Source organism: Tachysurus fulvidraco, chromosome 11 (assembly GCF_022655615.1).
Source record: "Tachysurus fulvidraco isolate hzauxx_2018 chromosome 11, HZAU_PFXX_2.0, whole genome shotgun sequence".
NCBI lineage: Eukaryota > Metazoa > Chordata > Actinopteri > Siluriformes > Bagridae > Tachysurus > Tachysurus fulvidraco.
Window position 1 is genome coordinate 1,811,651 of NC_062528.1, and position 13,618 is coordinate 1,825,268.

General features: G+C 37.7%; 1 protein-coding gene and 1 pseudogene across 1 annotated transcript; both read right to left on the minus strand.

The window, feature by feature from the left end:
- Window positions 1–387: 387 nt before the first annotated feature.
- On the minus strand, window positions 388–1,480 carry LOC125145937. Its single transcript, XM_047820885.1, has 3 exons — window positions 1,340–1,480; window positions 1,056–1,159; window positions 388–937 (listed from the first exon to the last, which is right to left on the minus strand). Exons 1-3 carry the CDS (start codon window positions 1,349–1,351, stop codon window positions 388–390), a joined length of 666 nt encoding a protein of 221 aa, XP_047676841.1. The 5' UTR covers window positions 1,352–1,480.
- Window positions 1,481–7,391: 5,911 nt separating this feature from the next.
- LOC125145909 lies at window positions 7,392–10,131 on the minus strand (annotated as a pseudogene).
- Window positions 10,132–13,618: the final 3,487 nt, after the last annotated feature.

Sequence of the window (13,618 nt, forward strand, 5' to 3'; positions counted from 1 at the left end):
GGATGAAAGTAGACACTCAGGACTTTGTATCGTTTCATCACTCTTTCTGTTTTTCTCTACAATATTAAAGGTGATATATTTATAGATAAAACTCAGAAAATTAAACACGGTTATTTTTTTCCACACAAATGGACACTGCGCCACACAATCTTATTAACACAGTAACAGTTAACACACTTCCATCGTACAGTGTAATTATACGGTGAACAACTAAAACTGATGGAGAGATGAAAGAGAGTCACAACAGATTTGATGCTTCTTGAATCTTTATTGATTAATGCAAAAAAGTGACACAAGCCAAGCAGGAACTATTTTTTTAGTCGATTTTGTTGCAAGCTTTCTTTTCTTAAGCAATTTTATTCAAACTACTTTTCGAAAAACATTTTTTCAGCTGACGCACCGAGTGTTAACTACATCATTGGTGACACAGCGGACGCATCCACTGTTGTCGCAGCGATAGACTGGAATTCGTTTTTCTATCTCAAGTATGTTCTGTTTCCATTCAGTCTTACCCACATCATGATGCCAAATCTGCCTGAAAACAAAAGCTTTTGGACCGTTGTGACTGTTGAACATGTTGAGAGCTGGGATGATGCTGTGGCGTCCTGTAGGTGTTGAGCAGGTTTCGACACAGGGGGAGTTTAAGGTGAAGAAAACCGTGCAGCGATTTTTCCTTTTATTCAGGAGGTTTTGCATGGGCGAGAGATCTGAGCCTCTCAGCAACCGATACTCAGAGTGCATAACGACACGTTTAGCCAATTTTGGTAAGGCACCAACCAGCTCTTCACCATTGTAAATACGTTCTGTACTATTAAAGCCCTCCTGCACCTTGTTTGCTCCATCTTGAGACAGGAAGTTCTGGTCGAGTTTGCCATCTGAAGTACAATATGTATCTAGGACATTAATGCCCAGAGCATACTGACCATCAATTCCATAGCTGAAATAATAGCAAAGAGTAAAAGTGTCATTAGTGTCATATGGCACTAAAAAGGTTCTTGTGTGTGTGTGTGTGTGTGTGTGTGTGTGTGTGTGTGTGTGTGTGTGTGTGTGCTTACGTGTTATTAAGGTGATCAATTATGTTCCTGAGATTTGTAACCTCGGCCCCAGAAGCAGTAGAGAGCAGAAAGAGCAGAACGAATCCCAGAGCTCCAAAACACACCTAAACAAAACACACAGCAAAACATGATGGAGTATTCCTATGTCATTCCTATATCACTCCTATATAATTCCTATATCATTACCATGTCATTCCTATGTCATTCCTATATCATTCCTAACTCATACCTAAACTCAGAAATGCTCACGAACAAAAACACAATATGAATCAAACACTACTTACAGAACCAGCCATCTTTTGTCTCTCGTTGGAAACTTGTAGAGGAAACTGGAGTGAGTTTTTCTAACTGTTGCTTTCTTATTTATACTGAGCAGAGCATCACTGTGGTTATTGTGCAATACCAAAATATGTGTGTTCACACCTCCTTAACCCTGTACACACCAGGACACTGAAGTTCAGTTCATCAGCAGAATAGACATGAACTTATGACATGTTTTCTATCAGTATAAAGAAACGCCTGATGTTGTGTGTGTGAGTCTGATCTAAAGAGTGTCAGGACTCTGTTGTTCCGTCAGTGTGTTTTGAAGAAAAACCTGAGCTGCTTTTTAGATGAACAAACACTTGGAGCATCTCGGAGAGCAGAAATGGGTTTGATATCAACATTTACTCTGGATCTATTCTATAAATCTATCACCTCTAGTATTGTGGAGAAAAACAGAAATAGTGATGAAACTCTTGTAAGAAATAAATGCGTAGTGCAAAAATAAGACGATGATGTTGAAGATCTTAATGAAGAACAAGAAGTTTATTCCAGCATAGCAGTGACAAAATACATGGCGTACTTTGGGCTCGTCGGAGTCAGAAAGAACACGAACCCAGAGCAAATCCTGCTCACACATTTTATACTGTTTTCCTCTTTGTAGTTTAAATGAGATTCTACTTTGAAGGTGTATTGAGTGTAAGATCTAAGTGTCTCCCAAATGGCTGGGTCACACCTTGTTATCTAACCAGATGTCTTTAAAGGTTAATCACGGTCACGTATACCTTGTCTTGTTATTGTTACAATTGTTATCAGTCAAATAGTCCCTTTAAATGGTAATCGCGGCCACGTAGACCTTGGCTTGGTATTGTTATCAACCAAGTGGTCACTTCAAATGGTAATCGCGGTCACGTAGACCCTTTGTTTGTGGTGATCCCTAATGTCCTGCCGCCATCCCCATATTTATAATTGAATCACATTCATATGTTTAGAGTTCTAAACGTATTACCTTATGATACTTCTTAGGAATGAGCTCTTTTTAGATGTGTACCTTGGAGTGGAATTTGGGTGCAATTTCTGTAATTTCTTACCCTCTACACATTCTACAAAGTCCTGAGTGTCTACTTTCATCTGAGCTTCATATTAACACCACTGAGGAGTGAGACATGAGGAAGACGTTCAGTCATCAACATGGACAAAAGAAAGACTTACTGTAGTTCATCGCTCTGTGATAAGATAAACAGTGTGTAAGTGGAGATAATTCAGTGAGATGATGATGATGATGATGAAGAAGCTGAAAAGGAACCAAAGAACACTCCAAATGTGTCCTGTAGAAATCATGGATAATGTTGATGAAATGATACGACAGAAGGACACATACTCTATAAATAAGCAAACAAACAAATAATACCTTAAGATTTAGAAAGTCTTCTGGAAATCTGGGACAACACAAACACACACACACACACACACACACACACACACACACACACAGAATAAAACCCTAGAAAACGGCAATACACACTAACACACTTTAACATATACACAATAATATAAAGCAAAATATAGCCAAATACACACACACACACACACACACACACACACACACACACACACACACACACTCACACAAATACAAATATACACTTTAGTAAACACATACTAAAACATACACACTTAAATGCACAACAACAATCTCTGACACACACAGTTACACAGTAATACACACATGCAATAACATAGCACACACACACACACACAAACACACACACACACACACCCCAAAACTTATGTTGGACTGTGTTAATGTGTATTAGTGTTTTTGTCAAGTTTTAGATTGTGTGTGTGTGTGTGTGTGTGTGTGTGTGTGTGTGTGTGTGTGTGTGTGTGTATTAGTGTTTTAAATATATATTACTTTTTTATAGAACTTTTAGCCTAAAGAAAAACATCAGCTTTAAGTTTTACTTCCTTTTTCACAGAACTTTTCATAAATACTTTGAAATAACTTTCATTTCTCTCTTTGTGTTTTAAACACGAACTAATGTGTAATACAGATACAGACAGAACATGAAGAGAATACCACACACACACACACACACACACACACACACACACACACACACACACACACACACACACACACACACACACACACACACACACACACACACACAGAGAGAGAATAAAGCCCTAGAAAACACCAATACACACTAACACACTTTAACATACACACAATAATATACAGCAAAATATAGCCAAATACACACACACACACACACACAGACACACACAGACACACACACACACACACACACACACACACACACACACACACACACACACACACACCAAAACTTATGTTGGACTGTGTTAGTGTGTATTAGTGTTTTTGTCAAGCTTTAGATTGTGTGTGTGTGTGTGTGTGTGTGTGTGTGTGTGTGTGTGTGTGTGTGTGTGTGTGTGTATTAGTGTTTTTAAATATATAATATATTACTTTTTTTAAAGAACTTTTAGCCTGAAGTAAAACATCAGCTTTAAGTTTTACTTCCTTTTTTTTACAGAACTTTTCATGAATACTTCGAAATAACTTTGATTTCTCTCTTTGTGTTTTAAACACGAACTAATGTGTAATACAGATACAGACAGAACATGAAGAGAATACAACACACACACACACACACACACACACACACACACACACACACACACACACACACACCTCCATGTGTGCAATCTCAGATGCTTTCATGTTAAAAATAAATAAATAAAACATCTTGTACTGTAGATCTTGGCTATTAGCATGGCTTGATAACTAGCTAGCATGCTAATGTAGTGGTTTAAAAAGATCAATATGATTAACTTTAACAGTTCATAACTATTATCAGTTTGTTAAATGCGACATAAAGAGTGCTAAGTCAATATGATTAATTAATGTGATGCTTATTATTGTTCTAATCCTGTTGGTCAACTAAACAATAGATGTAATTCAACGAGTGTCCAGTAGGGGGAACTCAAAGGCTGACTGACTCGAGCTATGCTGTGCGTCACAGCCAATACAGCTCAGCACGCAGTTAACAGCACGAGTCCGTGTCTCTTTTATTAATATTCGTTTGTTATTAATTTATATTTTGTAATTATACTTTATAAGGGGTGCAACACTAACAACAAATATCCAGCATGCTAACACACTAGCATGGACAAATCAGTACTCATTCATGGATGGAGTCGGAGTCATTAAACCATGAAGACAATCAAATGATATAAGTAATCAAAACATAAGTAAAAGTAGAAAATATTATAAGAATGCAAAGAATTCTGGGTAAGTTTCCTGCCGAGGTGTGCAGGGATATCGAGCCGATCCTCCATGCTGATTTTAATTCATGTTAATTACGATTTATTTTACATGGTGAATAATTTCAAATGTGCTGAATGCAATCAAATTCAAGTAAATGCAAAGTTGGGGAAAAAATGTATTGTGGAATATTACTTATAATAAATACTTATATATTACTTATAATAATTACTTATTATATTATAATTATTACTATATATATACACACACCCATTGTGCTTCGAGGTCATTTTTATTTTGTAATTAGAGCAGTGGATTGATATTATATCAAATAAAATTGTTTTGTAAATATCCTCAAATGGTGTTCAGGTATTGTTTTTTTTTCGTGAAGTGAAATTTGTTATTTCAAGATAAAGTTTTTTTTGGGCTCGTCGGAGTCAGAAAGAACACGAACCCAGAGCAAATCCTGCTCACACATTTTATACTGTTTTCCTCTTTGTAGTTTAAATGAGATTCTACTTTGAAGGTGTATTGAGTGTAAGATCTAAGTGTGTCCCAAATGGCTGGGTCACACCTTGTTATCTAACCAGATGTCTTTAAAGGTTAATCACGGTCACGTATACCTTGTCTTGTTATTGTTACAATTGTTATCAGTCAAATAGTCCCTTTAAAAGATAGAGTTTTTCCTCCGAAATCGGCGTTTCCTCCTGTTTGTCTTGTGTCCATGTTGATGACCATGGGCGAGACACCCATAAAAATATGGGGTCAGAATTGTTTCGTTATTCTGAATAAATACACTATGATCCACAAATAAATATAAAGAGTTTCACAATTTTTTTTTTTTTTTTACAAATTTCACAAAAAGAAATGAAATTCACAAATAAATAAAATGGGATTTGAAAATAAAAAAAATATTTATAAATTGTATTTATTGGCGAATTGCTTCCTGCTCATTAGTGAATCGCGTTCTGTGCATTTGTGGATTTTAAAAATTTCTAACGTCAAGACGTGCACAAGAATCCACAAATAGGTGACTCCGCCCACCGTCTACTCCAGCCAATCACGTTCTGATTTACTCGCTCTTCACACTACCCCTGGACCCATTGATGATGCTGAAATCGTTTCCAAAGAAAGCAGAATTGAACTAACCCTTAGTGCTGCTACAGTCCATACAGGGTTACCAGATTGGGCTCGAATCTGCGACAAATGTTTTTATTTGTTTTTTAATCGTATTTTGCAGTACATATTACACTGTGATAGTGCGAGTAAATCAGAACGTGATTGGTTTGAGGTAGACCGTGCCACGATTGGTCAGCGCCACGAGACCGTTGTCCGATTGGCTGGAGTAGACGGTGGGCGGAGTCACCTATTTGTGGATTCTTGTGCACGTCTTGACGTTAGAAATGTTTCAAATCCACAAATGCACAGAACGCGATTCACTAATGAGCAGGAAGCAATTCGCAAATAAATACAATTTATGAATATTTTTTTATTTGCAAATCCCATTTTATTTATTTGTGAATTTCATTTCTTTTTGTGAAATTTGTAAAAATATTTGTGAAACTCTTTATATTTATTTGTGGATCATAGTGTATTTATTCAGAATAACGAAACAATTCTGAACATGAAGAGAATACAACACACACACACACACACACACACACACACACACACACACACACACACACACACACACACAAACTCTCACACACACACACACACACACACACACACACATCTCCGTGTGTTCGCCATGTCAGCTTACATGCAGGAGAAAAATAAAATAAAATAAAAATACTTCGTTAACGTACCTAAGTAATAATGTCACGTATCTGTACTTTACTTCGCTATTTTAATTTATGTCAACTTTCACTTTTACTCCACTACATTTCCTAGATAAAATGTAAACTTTTACTCCGTTATATTTCCACTAAGCATCTTCGTTACTCGTTACTACAAAATAAATTAATAAGAAATGTGTGCGACTGCAATAAGGGAGGTTTGTGAGTCACTACTCCTAGATTGCATTACGCACGTACGCACGCTCTAGGGAGAAGCACAGGTACGCGCAGCGTGCACGCGCAGTCAGAGCTGGAGGCATTTATCTACAGTATAAAGACCGTACAGTACAGTAGAAAACCGTAAAGACGGCAACCAAAAGCAGTGAAATGTCACTATTCTTATTACCAGAGTTGATAGCACAAACAAAATATTAATGCAAAAATAAAAATAACGTTAATTGATTTGGTCTTTGTCTTGTGACTTTTGATACTTAAGTACAGTAAATATCAGATACTTTAAGACTTTTACTTGAGTAATATTCTAAAAGGTGACTTTCACTTCTACCAAAGTCTTTTTCTAGTACGATATTTGTACTTTTACTCAAGTATTGCTTTCTAGTACTTTATACAACACTGGTGGTGTTAATATGAAGCTCAGATGAAAGTAGACACTCAGGACTTTGTACTGTTTCATCAATATTTATGTTTTTCTCTACAATATTAAAGGTGATATATTTATAGATAAAACCCAGAAAAATAAACACGGTTATTTTTTTTCCACACAAATGGACACTGCGCCACACAATCTTATTAACACAGTAACAGTTAACACACTTCCATCGTACAGTGTAATTATACGGTGAACAACTAAAACTGATGGAGAGATGAAAGAGAGTCACAACAGATTTGATGCTTCTTGAATCTTTATTGATTAATGCAAAAAAGTGACACAAGCCAAGCAGAAACTATTTTTTTAGTCGATTTTGTTGCAAGCTTTCTTTTCTTAAGCAATTTTATTCAATCTACTTTTCGAAAATGAAGAAAAAAGGAAATTATTTTTGGCCGACGCACCAAATGTTAACTACCTTATTGGTGACACAGCGGACGCATCCACTGTTGTCGCAGCGATAGACTGGAATTCGTTTTTCTATCTCAAGTATGTTCTGTTTCCATTCAGTCTTACCCTCATCATGATGCCAAATCTGACTGAAAACAAAAGCTTTTGGACCGTTGTGACTGTTGAACATGTTGAGAGCTGGGATGATGCTGTGTTCTTTGCCAGGTGTTGAGCAGGTGTTGACACAGGGGGAGTTTAAGGTGAAGAAAACCGTGCAGCCATTTTTCCTTTTATTCAGGAGGTTTTGCATGGGCGAGGGATCGGAGCCTCTCAGCAACAGATACTCAGAGTGTATATTGAAACCTTTATCACCAAACGGTCTTGGTCTGGCACCAACCAGCTCTACACCATTGTAAATACGTTCTTCACTATTCATTCCGTTCTTTACGTTGTTTGCTTCATCTTGAGACAGGAAGTTCTGGTCGAGTTTGCCATCTGAAGTACAATATGTATCTAGGACATTAATGCCCAGAGCATACTGACCATTAACTCCATAGCTGTCAGAGAATGTCAGAGAAGAATAAAAGTGTCATTAGTGTCATGGTGCACTAAAAAAGGTTCTTGTGTGTGTGTGTGTGTGTGTGCGTGTGCGTGTGTGTGTGTGTGTGTGTGTGTGTGTGTGTGTGTGCTTACGTGTTCTTAAGGTGGTCAATTATGTTCCTGAGATTTGTAACCTCGGCCCCAGCAGTAGAGAGCAGAAAGAGCAGAACGAATCCCAGAGCTCCAAAACACACCTAAACAAAACACACACCAAAACATGATGGAGTATTCCTGTGTCATTCCTATATCATTCCTATATCATTCCTATATCATTCCTATATCATTACTAACTAGGGTTGCAAACGGGCGGAAAGTTTCCAGTAAATTCCCATTAAATTTTTCCGGAAACTTTCAACGGGATCTTCATCTGGGGAATTTTGGAAATATTCCAAGTTGAAAACTTTACAGGAATTTATGGGAATTTATGGGAATTACGGGAATTTACGGGAATTATTTGGAAATCTAGGGAAATGTGTATAAACTATATCACATACAAACATAAATAAACATGTTGTTTGGTCATAAGCAGACACGCATGCAAGGTAATACACATTTTAAACATGACGTCTCGACTGATTTAATTGTAAGCTTTGATTATTTCATCGAGTAACACAAAAGCATAATAAACATTATGATGCTTGTAATAAACATAATAAACTTAATAATTGTAATAAACATATTTCCCTATGATTGCTGTAAAATAAAAGCATCCCCCACCCTTTGCCCTTCTAAAAAAGTCCCAATTAAAATGTGAAATGAAGCATTGTTTCTCAAGTTTATTAGGTTTCTGCTTCTGTTGTAGTCAAGGCCTGGGAAATGGAGGGGAATCACCCCACCCACCCACCAAATGATATATGGAGGTTTTTTTTTGGTATTTCAGGGGGAGTAGGTGTGTGTGTGTGCGTGTGTGTGTGTGTGTGTGTGTGTGTGTGTGTGTGTGGTTGGGGGGGGTGTTGTCCATCAAATTATCTGTGCATGTGTAACATCCTAATTTACTGCTGTAATGTGTCTGTCTGTGTTTTCCCCTTGTTTCTGTCTGCCGTCTCTCCCTGGTATTAATTGTTTTGCTCCACCCACTCATTGCTCACCATGGACACTAATCACATTCCATCTCTTCCCCAGGTGTCTTGTCTTTGTCTCTAATCGTCTCTGCTTTGTTATTGGCTCCTGTCCACTATATCTACTCTGTCTGTTCACTTCCCTGTTGTTGGTCGTTGTTTGTGTTTGTATCTGTATTTGGTCTGTGCCGTTCTCTGTTCCTGTTCAGTGTCCCGATCTGTTTTGCCTGCCTACTGTTTGTTTGTGTTTTGTCTATTAAAACCTAAAACTGCACTTGGATCCTCAATCGCCTTTGTCTCACCGTGTCACATCGTGACAACTGCTTATTAAGAGTTAGTAAGGTAGTTATTAAGTTTAGGTATTCGGTACAGTTAAGAATGTAGAATAAGGTCATGCAGAATAAGGCATTAATATGTGCTTAATAATTACTAATAAATAGCCAAAACTTTATTAATATTCATGCAAATAAGCAACTAGTTAAATGACCCTAAAATAAAGTGTTAGTGTGCATGTTATGGAAGAATGTAAGTACCTGCAGGGGGTTTGGCCTCAATGGCGCTCCAGTAAGCAGTGTGCTGTGTGCAAGTGACCGAGGAACGCAGGGTACAAGTTTAACTTAAATTGCATTAAATCCTGTCGTTTTAGACAAAATTATGCTGCAAGACTTTTTTTTAAACTACATTTAAGTTCCTTGTTATATTCAACTCTGTATTTTTTTTTTTTTTAAATTCCCAGTTAATTCCCATGGAAAGTTTCCAGCCTTGAAAATTCCCAGAATTTTGCCACACTATTCCTAACTCATTCCTAACTCATTTTTATCTCATTCCTAAACTCAGAAATGCTCACGAACAAAAACACAATATGAATCAAACACTACTTACAGAACCAGCCATCTTTTGTCTCTCGTTGGAAACTTGTAGAGGAAACTGGAGTGAGTTTTTCTAACTGTTGCTGTCTTATTTATACTGAGCAGAGCATCACTGTGGTTATTGTGCAATACCAAAATATGTGCATGTGCAGGTTTACAGTGAAATGTGTGTTCACACCTCCTTAACCCTGTACACACCAGTACACCGAAGTTCAGTTCATCAGCAGAATAGACATGAACTTATGACACGTTTTCTATCAGTATAAAGAAGCGTCTGATGTTGTGTGTGTGAGTCTGATCTAAAGTGTGTCAGGACTCTGTTGTTCCGTCAGTGTGTTTTGAAGAGAAACCTGAGCTGCTTTTTAGATGAACAAACACTCGGAGCATCTCAGAGAGCAGAAATGGGTTTGATATCAACATTTACTCTGTATCTTTTCTATAAATATATCACCTTTAATATTGTAGAGAAAAACACAAATAGTGATGAAACTCTACACATTCTACAAAGTCCTGAGTGTCTACTTTCATCTGAGCTTCATATTAACACCACTGTGGAGTGAGACATGAGGAAGACGTTCATCTGTAGACTTTCTGTAGTTCATCACTCTATGGTAAAATAAACAGTGTGCAAGTGGAGATAATGCAGTAAGATGATGATGATGATGATGATGAAGAAGCTGAAAAGGAACCAAAGAAGAACACTCCAAATGTGTCCTGCAGAAATCATGGATAATGTTGATGAAATGATACGACAGAAGGACACATACTCTGTAAATAAATAAATAAATAAATAAATAAATAAATAAATAAATAAATAAATAAATAAATAGCATCTTAAGATTCAGAAAGTCTTCTGGAAATCTGGGACAACACACACACACACACACACACACACACACACACACACACACACACACACACACACACACACACACACACAGAATAAAACCCTAGAAAACACCAATACACACTAACATACTTTAACATACACACAATAATATACAGCAAAATATAGCCAAACACACACACACACACACACACACACACACACACACACACACACACACACACAAAGATACACTTTAGTAAACACATACTAACACATACACACTAAAATGCACAACAAACTCTGACACACACAGTTACACAGTAATACACACATATGCAATAACATAGCACACACACACACAGCAACACTTATGTTGGATTGTATTAGTGAGTATTAGTGTTTTTGTCAAATTTTAGATTGTGTATGTGTGTATTAGTGCTTTTAAAGATTTTAAAGAGTGTGTTTTATATGTTTTATATATATATAATACATTACTTTTTGATAGAACTTTTAGACTGAAGGAAAACATCAGCTTTAAGTTTTACTTTCTTTTTCACAGAACTTTTCATAAATACTTTGAAATAACTTTCATTTCTCTCTTTGTGTTTTAAACAGAAAGAGAATACAACACACACACACACACACACACACACACACACACACACACACACACACACACACACACACACATCTCCATGTGTTCTCCATGTCAGCTTACATGCTGAAGATCCTCTAAAGTCGTGTTATGCCTACATCATCGATTACATCATTGATTACATCATCACTTCTCTGATCTCACAGCCAAGAAATCTTTGGCTAATTTGGCATTTTGTGTATCTGCAACTCGGCTGAAAATTTTCCAACGTAAAGCTGATTTTAATCCTCTCCATAACCCCATGTTCCTAATCCTCTCCCTGATCCAGGCCACATTTCTGTTTCGCTCAGAAACGAGAAAAATCTCAGATGCATTAATGTTAAAAAAAACAACAAAACAAAAAAAACATCTTGTACTGTAGATCTTCGCAGGCTAGCAGATTAGCATGGCTTGATAACTAGCTAGCATGCTATTGTAGTGGTTTAAAAAGATCAATATGATTAACTTTTAACTTTATGATGAACTATTATTAGTTTGTTAACTGCAACATAAAGAGTGCGAAGTCAAAATGATTAATTCATGTGATGCGTGTTATTGTTCTAATCCTGTTGGTTAACTAAAAATTAGATGTAATTCAAGGAGTGTCCAGTAGGGGGAACTCAAAGGCTGCCGGGAGTAGCTGACTCAAGCTATGCTGTGTGTCACAGCCAATACAGCTCAGCACACAGACAAGAGCACGAGTCCGTGTCTCTTTTATTAATATATAATTTCTCCCTTTTCATGGGGTGCCACATTTTGGAGGTCCCAGCGAGGAGGATGGTCCGTGGCCCTGCTGATCGATGTAGTGCCGTATGATGACATCACACCTTGCAACCACAACCACAGTGATAGGTGGTCAGCGGTGTGCAGTAGTCTCACAATCAGATGGGCAGAAGTGCGAGTAATCTGAGGTTCCTTACTCTAACCAGGAGAAGCTACAAGTTCTTCCCAAACAAGTAGTCAGTCTGCTTTACACTGACACTGACCATTTATTCGCAAGCAACATGGATATGCTAGAGGACCTGAAACTTGAAGTAGTTGGGACACTTGATACACTGAGTAGTGATCAGTTGACTGCAGTGTGTGACTTTCTAGATATTGTTGGTACTGAACATGAGAATGTTCTGGGGAAAAGTCGTTCATTTCTAATTGCACACATTGTGAAGTATATTGAGATAGATGAGGTACAGGAACTTGAGGACCAAGGTATGTGGTTCCTGCTTAACCTGAAAGACAAAATTGTTGAAATTCATTTACCAGTTGAAACTCAGCCAACAATCCAGAATGCTGTAGAGCCAAAACAATTAGTTCAGGTCTCAGAACAGGAAAGGCTGCAAAAACAGATTGATGCACTGGAGTTATCTCTACAATTATCACTACAGCAAACACAAAGTGAAACAAAACACGAAGTAAAGACAGTGGGCCAAACAAACCAGAACAGTGGTCCAGCAAAAGACCTCAACCGACAATTTGTATGGCAAAGAGAGTTTAAAATAGCTGGCCAAATTGTAGATCCAGGACAAAAAGATAAACTCAGTTGCTCTAGCCTGGCTCATCAGATTGAGAAAGGAATAAAGAAAAACGTCCCTGAATGAGTCCCTGAGTGAGTGTGCAGTGACATCACAGTGATCACAGTATGAGCACACAGTGACCACAGTATGAGCACACAGTGAGTGCGCAGTGACATCACAGTGACCACAGTATAAGCACACAGTGACCACAGTATGAGCACACAGTGATCACAGTATGAGCACACAGTGACCACAATATGAGCACACAGTGACCACAGTATGATCACACAGTGACCACAGTATAAGCACACAGTGACCACAATATGAGCACACAGTGACCACAGTATGATCACACAGTGACCACAGTATGATCACACAGTGACCACAGTATGAGCACACAGTGACCACAGTATGAGCACACAGTGAGTGTGATGTGACCTCATATTTCCACCACAGTATGAGCACACAGTGACCACAATATGAGCACACAGTGATCACAGTATGAGCACACAGTGACTACAGTATGAGCACACAGTGATCACAGTAGGAGCACACAGTGATCACAGTAGGAGCACACAGTGATCACAGTATGAGCACACAGTGAGTGTGATGTGACCTCATATTTCCACCACAGTATGAGTGCACTGTGATTGTGCAGTGACCTCATGTTG